A 19,560-nucleotide genomic window follows, 5' to 3' on the forward strand; every position below is an offset into this window, starting at 1 on the left:
GATATTTAATCTCGTTGTGTGTGTGTTGAAGTCTTTTAAGGGAATTAATTCTCGACGCCAGTGTGTCTGCTGGTCACGGGAGTTCCAGATTTATGTTTTTTATCCATATCATGCATCTCTGCTTGAGCTGAGAGATGCGCGCGGATTGATTATAAGCGTATGATAACAATTTTCCTCGCCTTATTTCCTTCCACAAATGTTGAGTCTGTTGAAGCCAAGTGTGTCCATTGTTTTTAAAACTTAGTGTTGGTGCAAAACACAAGTTTATATGTTTAGCGAGGGACAGTTTCTTATTAACGAAGTATAATCATGTAAAGCTTTTAAAGTAAAGATTGTATTTATTATAATGCTCAGGTCCAGCTACGATTAGGTTCACTGACCCCAAATGTTTTCTCAAATTCGAAAAAAAATACATATGTCTCAATCTGACAGCGCTTCCTCATTCCACCAAAGTCTGTTTGAGTGACCTGCTAACTTTTCCAATGATGAGTTCGCTACTCGCTGAAGGCGGGGTTTATCGTCTCACAGCCCTCTTACGATTGGTTCAGTGGCACATGAGGGTTTGTTTTGTTCCGAAGGGGGCGGAGCCACGCGGAGCAGGCTTGAAAAGGAGTTGCGTGCCTGCCTGTCCTGCCATCATTCAATGAGCAACATAAGCGAAAGGACTTAACTATTGGATATCAACCAAACTGGAGAACTAGGAACCATTCTAAGGTATTCTTAAGCAATTTCTCAGAGCGGATTCTACTAGCAAGTCAGAGCACATTTCCAGAATGAAGGCGATCAGTCCCGTTCGGTCTGTCAGAAGCTGTTACGGAGCGGTCTGCTGTATCTCCGATCAGAGCCTCTCCATCACCCGTTGCAAGAGCCCCACAGAGGAGCTGTCCGACATGAATGACTGCTACTCTAAACTCAAAGAGTTGGTACCCAGCATCCCGCAAAACAAGTCAGTGAGCCAAATGGAGATTCTTCAACATGTTATAGATTACATCTTCGATTTACAGATAGCGCTGGAAAACGAGACGGACGCAAAAAACACGCCCGACGTGTTCATTTCAATGAAGGTGAGGTAATCGCCACAGGTTTATAAATAGTGTTTCCAATACTTATACATTTAGATCAACTTTAACGTTGCACTTATTTCCATTCCGTAGAACTCGGAGATGACCCGTAATTTCTCCAAGGAAGATGGAGCTATGTGCCATTAGGATCGATGGCAGCGTTCAACGGTACACTTCTTTTCTCTCATATTTTATTTTTAGGGGGGGGGTTGTACTATTGTTTTTATGCATTGTAGATTAGTATGATTGATTTTTGTTTATATAGAGTAAATTATTGTAGCAAGTTATTAATTCAGGTCAATATCGTTACGGTCTTGTTTTCGGTAAATGTTATGAAGGTCAAGGGGACGTGTTATCAGAAAGTCTGTTCAGCGTCGTCTTGTCTTTTGGCCTTTGTGCCAATAAGCAAACAAGCTCGGATTGCCCTATCAGTTCCAGCAAATGAAAGTTTTCTAGTTGGCGCCAGACTGTCTGCAGACCGGCTGTATCCACAGTGTGTGTGTGTGTGTGTGTGTGTGTGTGAGAACACTGAGTTAACTTTTCTCCCTCTCCTATATGCTGCAGGTGCGGGATAGAAACTTTTCTCCTCTACTTATGGAAGAAAAGAGAGTGAAGGGGTGAGCCGGGTGAAGGAGTGAGGCTCTATTCAGAGTGTGGGAAAGCAATCTGCGCCCCTCTCGAGCGGTCTATTCTTTGGTCACCGGACACTTGAGCAAACCAAAGCCAAGGAGTTTTGAAGATCACAAAAAGAAAACCCTTCAGATTTTTTTCCTAATCATTCCTATTTTTGTGGCAACAATCAAGCATTGTATATTTTGTACTGGCTACATTCCTGACTATTTGGATTAACTAATATCTCTTCACACACCCTTCCTTCCCAGCCATTCTTGGAGAATACCCCCCCCCCTTCCTTTTCCCCCTTTTAAACCATTTCAGCATGGCTGCAGTTTTTTCAGTGATTATGTTTATCATTGAGATGGTGTACATATTGTGCGTGGGGGTGTGTGTTTTTTGGGGTGGGCTGGGCCTTGGGTATGCAGACGTGGATTAGAATTTGAACTCTATAATATAGAGTGGATTGTATATGTTTGTGGGGATTGTCTATTTCTACAGACTGTCAGATCAACGAGTTTCATAAACTCCTTTAAGAGTTTTTGCTTTGTACACTCACTCTTTTTACACAAGAAAATAAATCATTCATGAAAATGACAAGTAGTTCATTACTTATTTACTTGTATTATTTATCAATACTGTTTAAATAACTGAATGCATGCTGTTAGCTGTCTTTACAGCTTTAGGCTATTTTGAATATAAACTGATATAATATGTAGCAGAAAATAAAAGTGATTTCCTCCACACACTTTTCTCTTGTAAGCTACATTGATAGGAAACAAAAACAAGCAATTGTTGTGGCACGTCATTTTACATTCTAATTCAATGAATAAACTAAACATGAGAGGGTGATAGGAAAGATTGGATAAAGTATACGTCATAGTAGAGTCCCAGATAGAGTCATCACGGACTTTTTGGTGTATGGCATATGATCTGTAACTGCCCTACGCAATAAGTACATGTGAGTCACACAGATTAAAAGTGCCAAACGAGCACGAACCAGAATCTCTTTTTATTTCTAGGATTCATGTCGTCTTATAAATTAAGTAGCCTACTTTGCTTATTAAGAACGAATTTGAATATGAATACGTGTAACGTGTTTTGTAAGCACGTCAAAACACGTCGTATAGCGACCCCCAGTGTTTAAAGTACCACAGAACATAAAACTTGTCTGTTGACCTAAAATACAATACATTGGCGCCACCTTGTGAATCATATATGGTTTAATCGCGTATAGAAGTTTTGTCCAAATATTAAGTAAGCATCTCTAATGATTATAAAGCCAATAAACTCGATCTATTGTAACGACTGTTACTCTCCTATATGGTTGCATCTATTTGGAAAACCTTTGAATATATATTTCACTTCTGTGTCTTCTTCTCACTTTTTTTCAGTAAGCTGGATAGGTTGCCCCTTTTGAAAATCTGAGAAGTCACCCCTTTTATTTCTTTTACTAACCACAGCTGTACTCATTTTGTTCTACGTCGTCCGAAACCTTGTTTTGGAATGTAACATGTATAATATAAATAAACAAACGATAACTGCATTTTTTGTTTTTATATTGGCCTACACAATTAACATGAACCCCTATATTACAAGATTGAAGCTGAAGCTGCTGTGCTCTCCACATGCTGTATATGAAAGTCGCTACTGTAACAGATACTATAAGAAATATAATAATTTGACAAAATGTTCTGCTAGACTCAAAGGAAGATATTTGGAAGAATGCCAGTAACCAAATAGATCTCAACCCCCATTGACTACCATGGTATTCATTTACCCTACTGTGGCAGTAAATGGAGGATGAGCTCTGTTTGGTTACAGGCATTCTTCCAAATATATTTCTGTGTGTTCGTCAGATGATCAAATACATTTGAACAGGATTGGAATAATCTGAGGGCGAGCAAATGATCTATGGTAGCTACAGCATAGTTTTTTCTACGTACGTTAATATAATTTTCCACGAGATGGCGCAATAGAGCACCCCACCTGAACTTCACCTCAAGAGAACTAACGCTGGTGTGGTCTCCACGATCTGTCTAGGCTACCAGAGATCAGATTTACAATGTTATCAAACACTCGTAAAGTTGTAATTCGGCAAAAAAGTTTATTAAGAAATTGTCATTATATATTTATGTGGAAAAGCGTGTGTGTGTTCGTGCGTGTGTGTGTGTGTGTGTGTGCGTGCGTGCGTGCGTGCGTGCGTTCGTGCGTGTGTGTGTGTGCGTGTTATATTAAACACAGTTTAGATATCACTCTTTGTACCATATATTGAGATCGCTTTCAAGTAAGGCTTATTTTATGTCTCTTTCTGTGGTTTTCAAGACTTCTAAGCTCCTGTTTGCCTGGCCACAATGGTGTCAGTTTTGTTATAAATTACCGTTGACATCAAAATATAGATTAATATAGATAGCTTACGTGACAATGACAAATTTGGAAACCATGGAAACATGTCCTGCGATTCTGTGTGTTTAATACGTGTAAATGCTTTGATGGAAGATGTGTATGTCTGTTGTTTTCTATCGAGTGAACTAAATTAAGATATTAACATGAGTTCGTTCATTTAATAAAGTTCCATGTGCTGTTGGCTAGATATAAACATTAGGAGCCATCTAATATTGTGATTCTTGAAGAATATCGCCCTAGTTCACAAAAGAGTTAAAAAGTGCACTGTATCTTTAAGAGGAAGAACGCTAGGCACCAACTGTTACATGTAAATTATATTCAGAATCGAACAAGTCAGGCGTGCCAGCAGCCAATCGGAGAGCGACTTGAGCCGCGGGAGATCCAAATTTCGCGGGACGTAATTTGGCGCTAAAATAGCACCTCTCTGTTGAGCTGTTGTCAAAGCAATCTATTCTTAAGGAGACGGACTGTAGACAGACAGGAACATTTCTCACCATCACCGGCTTTGCGAAGGAACAAGAAAACAGTTTTCAAGGCAGTTTTATCGAGTTTAAGGACGTTGGATATTTTAATATATGTTTAAGTTATTTTGTTTATTATTGCTTCTTTCGTGCGTCTACAACAAAGAGTACTCGGAGATATCATTCATCCCAAAGCTAAACGTCTTTTGTGTATTTCGGATGTTTTCATTTTTGTTATTTTAAACGCATAATCTATCATATTATTTACTATACTATATAACAGTTTAGACAGTAGATTCGCTGCGCAGTGCAAAATGATCCGGATACCAAGAGGTATTTCTCCTGCTTCTGGAAGAGGCGCAGGCTCTGGCCTCTCCGGTTCGCAGAAGAAAACGCTGCCCGCAATGAGGACGGATTTCTTCAACACGGGACTCGCAAGCCCACCGATGAATTCGGTACCGACTGGATACTTCTCTCAAATCGGGAACACGACAGCTGCGGAGCAGAGACCCAACTGTCTGTATGCGACCCCCCACGGGCCTGAACCTAAGCCGGTGCGGACTTCCTCTGGTCGGCTACCGGTAAGCTTCTTTCGACACCATTCAACCTTCTTATTAGCAAGCTATGAAGCTTATACATGTTAACACGTTTAGCAATATAATAGCATGCAATTTTCTAACGCACAGTTACGGTCACAATGAAGAATCTATGAACATGAATGCTTCCCGTTTGTGCTCATATACGACGTCTTCATATGGGTCATCTCTGGTATAACGTTAACTCTAGTGCATCAGTTGTTTTTCATGAAGGAATCATAAACATTTCAGGATTTGGAGACTATGTAAATTTCAGTAAGGCATTAGGACATGCAGGCTCTTTAAGGATGGGGGAATGTGAAGCTGATGGGGGAAGGGTACTTTACAGCTTCTGAACCGGACGTGTTATATATACAATTCGACCCCGTAAGCGAAAACCCTTGCGTGTATCATATAAAACATACTAATTTACATTCCATGTGGCCATTCATTTTATAAAACAATGTTCTCTTTCCTTTAAAAGCACACACACACGACCCCTATTAAACACATCCCCAAATGGTTGTTCCAATATTTGTATATTTAAATGACTGCATGAAGTTTATGATTCTGACAACTTTAGATGTTGATCCTGTAGTTGACATTACTCCTTTCTATTATCCGGTGTACACCTGCTTTTCCATTCAAACCCCCCCTACAAGCTCAACCAGTTGGTCAAGAAGGTTCCACCATATCCACTCCTGGAACCATGTCCATGTGATCATTTAAATGAACTCCTCTCACTGCTTCCAGCTGATAAACACAATGAATGATCACAGGCTCACGTTGCAGTATATGGGTTATGACTGATAACAGACCGTGCGTCTGCATGGAAGATTTGATGCAGTGGCAAATTAAGTTTACAACAGAGGTCTCTTAGGGTTGGGTATGGCTGATCACAAAGCCATATGTCTTACATGGGAAGATCATATTAGGACAGACGTACAGGTTTTGACGTGGTTTAACACTGTTCATACTGGAGTGTTAAAAGGAACGGTTGTACCTTGTCTTTCTGAGAGCACACACGATGTGTGTGTCTCCACATATGAATAGCCCCCGTTTTCCCTTTTTCAGTTGTTCACACCAGCATGCTAGAGTCATATCTCCTGCTGTGAAATGAATGCATCTCCCTTCCCTGAATGACACTTTCAGTTTGACTGGACAGACACACCTGTATATGACATTTCGGTCATCTGACCGATATGAACCGAAAGAAACCCATAGTTTGCCTGAGGATCTGGCCTGAGTTTTTTTCACATGGACTTTGTCAAGGTGAGGTAACATTCCCTACTGTTGATATCAACACACAAAACAGAAGTTAAAGAAGTTACACTTTACCATAAACTAAATTTATGAACGAAAGGCCACATTTGTATACATAATTTATTATTACATTATGACCTGTCATTTCATATTTGTCTGTTAAAATCGTGTCTTCAATCTTGAGCTTTAGCAAAAATCTTTGGGTTTGATATACATTATCAGTTAACACTTATACTGAAAAAATTCTGTCATGATTGAAGTGGTTCCACTTCCAAATCTGTTTAATTTCCTTTGTTTGGTTGAACACAAAGAGGTATTTGGAATATTGTTAGCAACTGACAATTCTGGGTCCTTTTTTAAACTAACATAGTAGGTAAAAATATATAATTTTTCTTTGTACAATTTTTTTGACTACCCAGAAATCTCAGCTGCTAACAACTTGTAAAGTCCCCCATAATTGTATGTAGCGTTAATAGCCGCCAATCAGTGCCAGGTGTTTTCAAATGGGGCCCAGCCACCCCCAAGGGGGCCTCCAGAATGTTCTAAGGGGTCCCAAGAAAATGTTAGAGAAACAAAAGACAGCAAACGTTGTTAAAGATAGCAAAAGTTTAAATTCTACAAACAGTAGGTTGTCTAATATTATAATGTATACCATATATATTTCAGTGTATAACTGTTTAATGCTTCTTTATACAGAAAGGGGGTCTTTCGTACAAGGTAGGGGTGTAACTAGACACTTATTCCACGAGACTCTGTTCACGAGAACGAGATTTTTTTGCCATTTTTAAAAGAAATCCTCAATGATGAAATATAAATAGGAAAACTGTCTTTTATTCACCTCAAGCACAAAAAAAATATTATTAAATCAACTTTATGAAACAAACTTCTATTTTAATCAATTATATTATGCAGTAATAATATGTAAACACAGCAAAATGTTTTGTCACAAACTCAACTGACAGGGAGTAATTGCACAAAATTATGCTTTGTATTCTTAAAAAGGTGTAGCTTTTAGTAAAGAGCTGGGGTTCTTTTCTCTTTATGCTTTGGTGCGCATGTTAGAGGTGGCGATCATATCACACTGTCTATCCTCCTTCCTCCACTGACTGAACCATCATAGCCTTTAGGGAAACAGTTAAAAGCACAAACACATGTTTAATGCTTACATGCCCATATGTATAAAACAGATTCATTTTGAAGAGGTTTGCCTGTGAATGTATTCAAAATAACGTAATGTGTGAAGTTGCAATTGCTATACATTAACATTTATGCATTTGGTAGACGCTTTATCCAAAGGGACTTACATTGCATTGTACTATACATTTGTTTCTGACTATGTGCAATCCCCTTGGAATGGAACCCATGACTTTGGCGTTGGTAGCGACATGCCCTAACCACTGAGCCACAATAAACCTGTATACTGTACTTGTCGTCAAAAAACGCTGCTGGGAACGCAAACCACCGCAAATACTAGTGCTTTTGTGCTGCAGGCGCGAGAGACGCACTTGAACGTTAAAACCCAACTGTCTAACGCGTTTACTAGAAATACGGTGCGAAAGTAATTTTGTCTGTAAATGGTTGGGCCAGTCACTGCAGCTAACAGAACGCACATACTTTGTGCAGTTGTTAGCATGTTCTGTACAGTAATGAAAACGGGTCGCATCGCAAACAAAATGTGCACTCACACAAATGCCCCCCATCATGCCAATTTGGTTTTCGAGAGACATGTCGGATCCTTGACATAAAAAGTTTGAAAGCCCCTGGTATATAACATAGAGCTATACTATAAGAATTGTAAAGCTCATATAGAAAACAGGTTCCCTGGTTCACTCTTATCTTTACATGTTTAAGATCAAGTGATCAGTCATTGGTCTGTGTACGTCACGTCGAAGAACGCATGAACAGCTTTCTTTCCCCAAGAACCTGTTGAATCTCACCCAACCCCCACACCACCCCAATATTCATCAGGTCAATCTACCTCATTTTACTGACCTGCCTCACCCTCTGGGACCTCCAGTAACCAGGTGGTGCATCAGCAAGGTGGGTGAGGGGTCTGGGAGTTTAAAAGCCTCAAGCTGTTTAACTCTTGTGTTATTCAAATAACTCTGCTAGGCCGCTCCGTCTGGCCAAGTTTTGAATTTCAATGTCGCCTCATGTCACCCGGACTTCCCCCTTCAACTCCTTCACCTGTGTCTTTCTTTCACTTTGACACCTCGGACTATTTCATTATACAAGCAGAATGACCTTTCTCACTGTGTGAGGAGCAAGTGTGTGTTTTTTACATTTGGGAGTGTCACAGGTGTGGAGTTTGGAGGTCATTCTTCTCACATGAGTCTCTGTAGGCGTTAAGGAACCTGTTCTTGCGTGATGGTTTATCTGAAGGTTGCATGAGTAAAAGTTTAGCTACGAAATTTGACAAAAGGGGGGAGTTATTTTTTTACATGGAGTGCACTTTAAAGATCAAACCTATAGAGTAAAGTCATTCTAATCCTGGTTAGCTGGTAACGCATAAATATGTCAAGAGACATGTTAAGGTTTTATTGATCATGTCTCTGCTATTACGTTCATTTGGCTCACAAAATCTCACATTCTTTCATGAGTCTGCCAGAAATGGCTCATTGCTCTGACGCCATATTAAAATGTAAACACAGCTGAATAGTTTAAGTTATATAATTATATATTAACCGTAGTTTTTAAATACAATGACCTGGGGGGAATTAAGGGCTTTATCACGTTCTGCGTAAATCCTGTGGAATTAACTGGTAATGAAACTTTCTGTCTGCTGCGCTGCCTTCTCGGTGCATTGCTGATCTTTAATGCAATCTCACTATCCTTGAGGTTTGTCTGACGGATCGACACAGTGACATTGCAGCAACGTTTAATGAAATCAAACATGCCAGTTACATGGATTACCTCATCTATCCACACAAAGACGTCCATGCTTTTCCTTGCCATCTAGTAAGCAACTGTCATCAACAACCAACTTTTGTATGCCAATACAACAATTTTAATTTGTGTTCGCATGCCCAGTGTGTCTGAATGGTCATGTGACATGCGTTTTCGGTATTTTATTTAGATTTTTTTTCAAAAAGGCACGTGGAAATGGCAGTATAAACGAGGATTGGTTTTTATATTAAAATGTCTTTTTTTTACGAAAACTTTGTAATTTGTGTACCACATAAGACCCCACACACTGTGGAACCACTGTTGTGCTTTATGCTAGTTTGATTAGCATATTTTAAAGAAACACCCTACTAGTCACTAGTGTATATAAATCTGGTTATATGTACATCATGAAGCAACCTGGTAGTAGTGTTTTTAGTTTAGATTTACTATGGTAAAGCTGCAGTTTAGTGCTTTGAGAGTGAATGATTCAGCTTTCACTCCATGTGCCCTGAGCCAGCATTTCTGACTTCTTATTTCCCATCGATACAGGAAACCAAGCCTTAACACACATGAGGTGTTATTCTGAGAAACCGAACCGCACACATACCCTCCCCCCCATCCAATCTGGGTGTGCGTTCATCACAAGGTTTAATGAAGAAATCCCTATATTTGAAAAAGCCACCATTTTTTTATTCAAGCAAAGTATAGTTTTATGCATAAATAGCGCGTGTATGTTTTATAGATGCACAAAACAAGTAAGAAAGCTGAAACAATGTGCTGCTTCTCTCCCCCAACCACCTGCTCAGCAGTTCCAGATGTCAGTGACAGGTGTAGATGTCGCTCAGGTCAAGACAATGCAAGCATTTTCCAGACACACACGAGCAGGATGATGTTAGCACCAGCTCAGTATTTGTTACAGAGGGCATTTATCATGTCACTTATAAAAAGTTTGTGATATTGTATTTATTTAAAAAGAAAAAAACATCAAGACTGTGGAAGTTATATCAACTTAATTGTTTGGAGTCATAGTTGTGGATCAGTGGTCACCGCTCCAGAAACATATACAAGCTGTTGACTCATGAAGACCTGGGTTTGAGTCCGACCCGGGTCATGTCCAAATCCCGAACCCTGTCTATGACCTTATGCTCATGTATATCTCCACTGTCCTATATGCAGTATAAACAAGTAAAAAAATTGGATTGGTGAAAATATGGATTATAAATGTTTGAAGTGCCGTAAATGAAAAGGACCTGATATGTGTTTAACAGCTGTCATGTTTGTAACTGCATGCAGTCCACTGCAATAGGAATTAATCTAACTACATAAAAAATATGTCTTATTGAAGTCTAAATTTACTGGTCAGGGGTCTCATCTATAAACGTGGGTACGCCACAAAGTTTGTGATCTATTAAAAGCGAACTTGACGGGGGAATGTGTGCACCTGTAAGTAAACTCTGACCCATGCGTACACTCATTCTGGAGACAAGGGGCGACACAAATGGTGTTGGTAAACTCAAGTTAGATTACAGAAAGTGTGATTAAAAACGATTATAAGCATTAATGCCTCACACATTTAATTTAACCTTGTATCCACATCATATCAGTTATTTGTGCTTTTATTGAGTGATAATTGTTTCATGCACCTTCTTGTAAAGTCCAACTCCAAAATCTTAATGAGCGCATGAGGAGGATATGATCCGATTGCATGGAATACAGGACAGAATACGATAACTGCAGAACACAGTGTTAAAAAGTATCTAAAAATATTTTTCTTAAATACTGTGCATGATCATCAAATGTCAAAGTCTGGAAAAACAGCATTTAAGCTCTCGCACAAACGTTTCTCTCTAAAGGGAAAATTCATCTAAAAATCCAAAATGTTTTTTTTACCCACCCACCCACATGACGTTTGACTTGTTTTAAAACCTCCTGGTGTCTTCGGAACACAAATAAAGATATTTTAGGTGACATCCGAGAGATTTCCAGCCCTGTTCATTGTTATAGTTGTTGTCAATGTCCAGAAAGTACTAAAAACATTGATAAATTTGTGGCTCAATAGATTTTTTTTAAAGTGATGACAATACTTTATGTGCCAAAAACAAACCAAAATAATAACGTTTATCAAATGTTCGCCTCTGTATGGTCAGTCTATGCTGCAACGTTCACGAGAGCACTTCGACACCTGCGCATTCGGTTTGTACGGTTGGGCAAAAAAGTGCAAGTCTTCCTCAATATCGAAATCATCCAAACATCAGCTTATATACAGCGTGCGTCTGCTTGTAAACACAGAGTTGCGCTTCCTGGTTGTCAGTCAAAATGCCGGCGTTTGCCCCCACCGAATGCGTATGCATCAAAGTGCCTTCGATATCAGTCCTATGTTCATACAAAACCGGATTGAAGAAACATTCTTCTTTGACAATTATGTCTTCAGATTTGATCTTGAGTGAAGGACACCATTAATGAATGATGTTATTTTAATGAGGTGTAAATGATTCCAACTAAATACAGTTCAGATCACACTTCCATAGAACATAAACATTACCTTGTCAGTTGGCACACTAAACCAGTTTTTGGTGGAGTCTGCCCACTGAAGAATGAAAAAATTGTTACAAATTTAAAGAAAAAGGTATTGGTCTTGTAAAGCAAGTTTCATGTGTGTGCTCTGTCATATTTAGTTTGAAATTTTAAAAAAGTATGTTCATACAATTGCTACTCTGTACTATTTTATGAATAGGATTATGAATTGGTGAGGTGACCTTTGAAGAAAGGCTATGAACGTCTCACTCTGCTTGAAAAAGTGAACTTTCTGTTTTGTATAGAGTAGGCTTGAGGTATTTGGGGGAAGCAAATAATGTTAATAACTGAGAAGAGGAGATGAACATGTTAATTGAAAATTTTTGTAAAAAAACTGCTTTGTTTCATTCACATGCAGTTAAAGGCAAACATTTATTATACCAAATCAGATTAACATTTTTATAAAGGTTGTTTTAAGCATTTAAAAAAAGCTGTGCTACTGGTACATCTACCTGACCATTGCCTTGCTGTCTTGTTTTTCTCAGGCCAAACGGAGACTAGATCTGGAAGAGCCGCTTTATCTCCCAGAATTCCGCACACCAAAAGGGAAAGGACACTCGGCATCCGCGAGAGTACAGAGCCCGAAAAGTGAGTAAAACAACAAAGAAGAGATGCACCGAAATGAAAATTCATGGCCGAAGGCGACTATAAAAATGCAACACTTGGTCGAAGGCCCAATACCAAACATGGCTTTTCGTATTTCTTCTATTTATTTAGCCAATGTTTTCACTATTGCATAAACTGAATAGTAAAAATTTTCTTTCTTTTCAACATAATACAATATAACTTCAAATAAAATTGAACAAAACAAGTTGGCTAAATTAAAACAAAATATTGACTTGAATAGGCTACGCTGCAAAATGATTTAAAGAACAAAACTGGACCTTTCACTGACTGGACCTTTAAAAATGTTCCCCACACACGTCTCTCACTGTCTCTTTCACTCACTTTCTCTCTCTCTGCGCTCATTGCCACTTGATCAAATCACATGTCACGTTCGGTAAAAAGTATTCTGCCATTGCACTTATTTTCCGGACAACATTTTCGGTGCATCCCTACAACAAAGCCCGCTCTTAATTTATCATTTTTTACAAAGACCTGTCCAAGTATTTCTTACTCCTCGGGTTAGAGATGCAGGCGTTAATACTTAAACTGTGATCAAAGAGCTTTTGGCATCTCTTTACAGCCCCCAAGTCTCCAGGTGATCGCACTCGCTACGACACGTCGCTCGGGCTGCTTACTAAGAAGTTTGTGGGATTGCTGAGTGAATCGGCAGACGGGGTTCTGGATTTGAACTGGGCCACAGAGGTTCTTGAGGTTCAGAAGAGACGAATCTACGATATTACAAACGTTCTGGAGGGGGTGCAGCTCATTCGCAAGAAGTCCAAAAACAACATCCAGTGGCTGTAAGTGTGTTTAAGATACCAGAGTTTGTTCTTGACTAAATGCTTAGTTATAATGAGATTTGGATGAGCAGATGACATGAACTTGAAGATGGTGTTTTTATTAGTCATTCAGACATTCAGTCTTCTGGTCTGTGTGGGTTTTAGGGTCAGTGGTGTGTTTGAAGGCTCAACCAGCAATTCAGAGAAGACCAGCGATCTCAAGAAAGAGCTGTATGAGCTAGAAAGGCAGGAGAAACATCTGGAAGACCTTGTTCAGTCCAACTCTATACGGCTCCGAGAACTGACAGAAAACAAAGACAACCAAAGATATCCTTTCAGGCTGTGTGTGTTTAATCTCTGTGCCCTGTATGTTCATCTAAACAATGCATTACTCAGACATGTTCAAACATTCACAGGGTGTAGACATATGGATAGTGACAAAACACTGTAATGGTGTGTTATGGTGTGACATAGCAAAACTTTAGAAAACAAACTGTTAATATATTGTATTTAATTCATATTTATAATATAAAATAGCTAAAAAGAGATTTGCCTTCATTGCTAGTGACTTTTTCAAATGTGACACACATACGGTATATTGTGTCAACTACCCACATCTACTAGTAACATTTTTGTACTGTTAGTTTGTCTTTGCAAGGATTTTTTCTCAGTGCATAGAAAAGTAATTTGAATATATTAAGAGTTGTGTCCTTAACACAAGCTCACATTAGGATATGTGACCTACCAGGACATTCGTACTATAGCCAGCTTGAAAGAGCAAACTGTGATCGCTGTGAAAGCACCATCTGAGACCAAACTGGAAGTTCCTGAAGCATCTGAGGTCAGTATTAGTCTTAAGGCTGTTCCACATGGCTGGCAATGTGATAAAGTGAAACGAATGTAAGATGAACCAAGCTTTCATATCAAAAGATTTATCGTCATTAGCTACTATTTTACTCTGGTAAGCCGGGCAGCACTGATGGGCATTGTGGTCGCTGTTGTTTCAGTTTAATAAAATAAAATACTAAAAATATTAACTATATTAATAAAGTTACTATGAATATTAACTAAACCCTCTGAAATAGGTCTACGTTTACAATAATATAATGCTTAATTATCATATTTATGCGTGTTTGAATAAGATGTGACGATGTGCAAGGAAAGTAGATTTTATATGCGCTTCAGGATTTCTTGATAATGCACTTTCGCAAATAAAACACCTGTGTATCCTCGCTCTTGACTCCTCAGAAAACCTCCTCGATACTCAATTAGAGAATTGAGATGTCCTTAAAGATGGCTGAGCTCGATCGGTTTTCGAATCATAGGATGGAGGAGGCGAAACTCAAAAGAACGTTCCATTGCAACACTCGCGCCCAGGAGCAGCCATGCATTTCCGCCATTTTGGTGTGAAAGTGACTCGGCAGTCCAATAGGTTTTTGCTGTCGCAATAGCAATATCAGCCTGAATGATGACAATACATGATGACAAAACCTATGCTCTCTAGAAACCATCTAGGTTATCAAGTATTAGCATTAACACTTAGAACCAACAAATTAAGGAAATATATCAGAAAAATTTGCAAAGCTGAACGATAAATGGGTTGTTGACGAATAAATTAAAGGCGGATTAGATAGTGTTTTTCGTCGTATTATTTGTTAAGTATATTGCCTGTTTTTATTCTTATCTGTTCTTTGTTTGGTTTTATCTTGTTATTTTCCTTGAATTTTAATATAATTCTGAATTTCTGTTACTTTTATTTTAATCTCTTTCTGATGTTTAGCCCTTTGAGATGCTACTTTTATATAAAATACAATTATTATTAGGTAATTTGGTAATATGCTAACTTTAGCCTGCTAGCAGTGAAATCATATCCCATTCTCCATGCAAATCGCTGTCCAAAGTAAATAACATTACAACAATAGCGAAAACCATAAACAACAAATTCAAGACAGGATTCAATGCAGCATAGTTCCCGTTGGACGATGTAATACATAAAGGTCCACAAATTACATAAGCAACATAATCAAAACCCATCTAAATCAAATTATAATCATCATTTCACACCCATCTCCTGTTTAAACCTGTGGAACAAAACAGAATACAGACCGGGCAAGGAACCTCGGAAACCCCTTGAGCCGGAATGCATTTGCAAATGGAATTCTGCTTTCACCTCTTTTGTGATCAAACGTTTTAAGTCAAGGCAGTTTTTCAGATGGTCTTTATTTGTGTTTGTCCTTTGCCAGTGCCACTTGCAAACTTGCACAGATTTAACAAGGGGAAAGTTAAAAAGTTAAACTGCCATTCTCCCGCTGTATCAGCACAGCGAATATGACCGCGCTAGAATGTAACCGCGCCAATTGCACTGAGGGCAATGATTGGGCAAAGTTTTTTGGCCCTATGCCTTTCAGAGACGATATGGATTAAAACGTACTATATTATATTGCAGACATCGTAGAGACATTGTAACTAATATTAGTAATGGTAAATGTGTAAATACTCAGCAAAGTAGACTTAATGGTTGGATTCCATAACTGATAACATAAAACATAAAAGACGATACAACATTTACTGTAAGTGTTACAAAAGGTACTGATGACTTGAATTATAGCGCTATTCTGTATTTTGCTATAGTCCAGCTGGCATTTTCACCCCAAAACGTTGGCCGTGCAACCGAAACGCCACAGTGGCTGGTTCCCAAAAACCATCAGAATCTCGCCTCTTTGTATCTATATTCTTTGACGTAGCTTAAGATGCAACAAGAGGCAAAGAGACCGATGTAAAACTTTATATCATGTTACTTTGTATATGATTATACAATGTCAACAGATATTGATAATCTGGCATTAGCTACTTCAGAAAAGATTGATGTATTCAGTTATGTTACTAATAATAGACATTTGGCTATGTGATATTTTACTGCTGAGTTTAATGTTTTTAACTAAAGGAAATGTGAACCAAGAAATGCGTGCAAGAAATTCTGTCTTTGCCTTACATTTCACTTTTTATCATTAGGGTTTGCTGCAGATCTACTTGAAGAGCAAAAACGGCCCGATTGAGGTGTACCTGTGTCCGGAGGAATGTTTAGAGGATAGTAGTCCCATCAAAAATGTCACACCCCAAAAAGATTACCCACAACCCTCCAGCACCACCACGCCCTCTCTCCTCCCACCTGTTAAGCCCCATTCAGTGGAGGGTGAGATATCAGTTAAAGTATTTTTCTGTAAAGCACATAAGCGAAACATCTAACTAATGACAATGACTTTCATTTTCTTTCACAGGTTTGGTGTCAAAAACTCAGCCCTCATTGACAAACCCCAGTGATAGCGCGTCTCTTCTCGATGTGGAAGGGATTCTGGATCTGCCTCCAAGCCTTCTGCAGATCACAGACGACCAGCTGGCTGGTGCGGCCTTCGCATCCGACCCCTCTGGCCCTTTTGTCAGTTTTTCCCCTCAGCTCACTCATGAGGACTACCTCTGGGGTCTGGAGGACGGAGAAGGTGTATCTGACTTCTTTGACACATACGATCTCGGAGATCTGCTCAAAACATAAATCATCAGTGCTTGAAGTCTTGTAATGTAATTCAATTGTAATTAGTTTTATGTGGACACAGATTCATTTTACAACAATTTTACATTATGATACAGATTGAAGTTTTTAGGATAAAGTGCACTACTGAATTGGCTGAACTGATTCCGTTCTGGGTGATAAAATGGGCCTCAAAATATTGTTTTATTTATAAAGCCTACCACCGCCCCCTAGAGGTGATTGGGTTTATTTACACTATGAAGCCATTTCTTTATTCAATTAGCCATAAAATTGTAAGGTATTGTTGCCTGCATAGTTTAGCTATAGATCTTTTTGACAACACAAAATGTATTTGTCATGTAATTTAAATTTTCTTTCACTTGTCAAGTGTTTGCCTATGGGCAATATTGTTGGTCTTTATAACTTCAATTAATGGCCAGAATGTCAGACATTAGTAATTGCCTTGTATCTAGGTATGAGCTAGAACGTACATTTGTATCTTATTTTTTGTAATTCTTGAATGGGATGTATGAAACTCAGGTAATTTTGGAAGCTTTTTCAGAGCTTTAATAATTGTGTTACTGTCAAACATTGCCAGTAGAGGGCTGTGTGACCATTTGAAGTTGCACAAAGGTGCTTTTGAAGAAATGTGCAGTTGAGACATGAAACATCTATAATATGTACATCTATAATAATTTATACCTTTGCTTCATAACCATAACACATTTAGAACTACACTTCTAAAAATCAGTCTTTCAGAATTAGTCTGTTCTGGGTTAAATCAACGTTCAGATTTTAGGAGATTGTGCTACTTTGTTCGTTCTACCTCCATCTTTTGATGTAAACCCCAGTGAGGTACTGATCTTTTCTGTGGCACTACACCACGATGATGTTGTGCCATAAAACGCAGAGAAAATGGAATCTCACGGAATGTTCAGATCTTGCAGCTAAATTTTACATTTCCATATGCATTAGTGAAACTGATGGATTAATGTTTTCTGAGGTCTTCGGTTTTTCTTGTGAAATGTTAATGGTATCTCAGGGTTCACTGCTTCACTTGGAGTTTGGGGATGTTTAATGGGATCTGACGGAAACCTTTAATACTGTTTGAACACTGAACTGCTGGGAATACAAAGTGAACTTTGTTTCTAGTGTTTTCTTTTGGAGTTGGGATTCTCGCCCCACCTGTATGGTAGGTTTTACGGCGGCCTAGACAAAAGGAGAATTTAACTGTTTACATCTGGTTTGTGTTTAAAATGTAGTTATAAACTACAGACTATGAAAACGCCCATCTTGTAGGCAGTGTGGCTTGAACTAAGCTGATGTTTTAAACTACACTCCCACATCCATCTTTACTGTGTGTGTTCTCGAACGTATGACAAAACGAATATATATATACCAGCATTCTTGAGCTTTGATCTTCTAGATAAATCTACTGTTTCTTCTGTTCCCTGGAGTTCTGATAATATGGATTCAGCATTTCTAAAAGGTGCCGTTTACATAGTTGTTATCAGATTTCGTTCACTTGTAGACGCCTTCTGAGGTGTGTACAAAACTTTCACCTGGGATTAATTTCATGCGACTGTCCCATATGCGGACATATGTCCTGTCCTAAGAAACTTGAAAAGTGTGTGTATGCACATGCATGAGTGTGCTGAGCCATGTTTAGAGTTAACAGTTTTGTAAATTTGTAGTGTCGAGTGATTGTCTGGGATTACTTCAATTTCTCAATAAGCATTATGTTATTAAAATTGTACAGAATGGTTTTGTATTTATAGGTTTTGTATTTAAAGGAATTTGATAATTGTCTCAGGATGTATAATTTTTCAAAGACCGTCTGTTTAACAGGCAGCACTTAACATTTGATATTGTGGTGTTTCAATAAATAAATCCCTGGTGTTAACCTGAAAGTCTTTTGTGTGCTCTAAACATGTTTTGCTAAATGTAACGTTTTCTGTTTTTATTATGCTCTACTACAGTGATCTAAAGTAACATTTTAGCTTCTAGAAGCCAGTAAGTTGTAGTGTTTACCTTTCAAATTAGTACATTCCCTGCAGATTCCTAAGAAAAGGTGAGAGATAATTAAATATTGACAAAAAGTTAAGTCAGACTAATAAACAACTAGTCACTCGTTGATTCTGGTACATAAATGTAAATTTGTCCATTAAAGTAAAGACGTACTAACTAACCATGTAGGAATAGCAAATATTGCCACAATTTAAGTGATTTAATAATTCACTTAACACATTACAATCTTCTGCTTAAGCATTCATGATCTTTAAAGTGATAGTTCATCCAAAAATATAAATCCTGTCATCTTGTCAAACTTTTGACTTTCTTCACACAGAAGAAGATTTTTTCGAAAGCTGGTAACTGAACAACTGCCCCCTGTTCACTTCTATGGCATGAACACAAAACCAATTCAAGTAAATGGGGGCCAGTTAACAACATTCTTCAAAATATATTTTGTGTTCTGTGGAAGAAAGAAAGTCATACAGGTTTTGAATGGCAAGAGGGTGAGTAAATGATGACCAAAAAACAATATTTTTGGGTGAACTATCACTTTAATGTTTAGCTCTGACAACGAAAGGTCAGTTATATTCGGGCAGGTTTAGACCTGCTCTGTGCTCTTCATATTCTCTTTAGCTGCAAAGTAGACCACACACAGCTTTATATTAGCTTGGGTTCTGTGAACTTTAATCCTTGCGGATGCGTTCAAGGCCCACACTTGTATTTAACACAGAGTAATGCGTAATATAGTCAATGGGGGGCAAGATCTGTATGGTTATAAGGATTCTTACAAATTCTTAC

General features: G+C 38.4%; 2 protein-coding genes across 2 annotated transcripts; both read left to right on the top strand.

Annotated features, from left to right (window-relative positions):
• Nucleotides 1-646: 646 nt before the first annotated feature.
• Nucleotides 647-2,418, top strand: id3 (inhibitor of DNA binding 3). Its single transcript, XM_079459329.1, has 3 exons — nucleotides 647-1,064; nucleotides 1,155-1,229; nucleotides 1,626-2,418. Exons 1-2 carry the CDS (start codon nucleotides 774-776, stop codon nucleotides 1,206-1,208), a joined length of 345 nt encoding a protein of 114 aa, XP_079315455.1. The 5' UTR covers nucleotides 647-773; the 3' UTR covers nucleotides 1,209-1,229; nucleotides 1,626-2,418.
• A 2,087-nt stretch (nucleotides 2,419-4,505) lies between these two features.
• e2f2 (E2F transcription factor 2) lies at nucleotides 4,506-18,656 on the top strand. The gene is given in 7 exon segments (XM_079458568.1): nucleotides 4,506-5,121; nucleotides 12,324-12,426; nucleotides 13,025-13,244; nucleotides 13,389-13,566; nucleotides 13,957-14,064; nucleotides 16,236-16,416; nucleotides 16,502-18,656. Coding segments are annotated over 7 exon segments (1,329 nt in total). The 5' UTR covers nucleotides 4,506-4,854; the 3' UTR covers nucleotides 16,774-18,656.
• The last annotated feature ends 904 nt before the right edge of the window (nucleotides 18,657-19,560 follow it).

Source organism: Barbatula barbatula (assembly GCF_947034865.1).
Source record: "Barbatula barbatula genome assembly, chromosome: 6".
Taxonomy (NCBI): domain Eukaryota; kingdom Metazoa; phylum Chordata; class Actinopteri; order Cypriniformes; family Nemacheilidae; genus Barbatula; species Barbatula barbatula.

Excerpts from the sequence above, each read along its gene's own strand:
- id3 (XM_079459329.1), top strand. The coding sequence starts at position 774 with ATGAAGGCGATCAGTCCCGTTCGGTCTGTCAGAAGCTGTTACGGAGCG. Across the intron at positions 1,065-1,154 it reads ACGTGTTCATTTCAATGAAG|AACTCGGAGATGACCCGTAA; the intron begins GTGAGGTAATCG and ends TCCATTCCGTAG.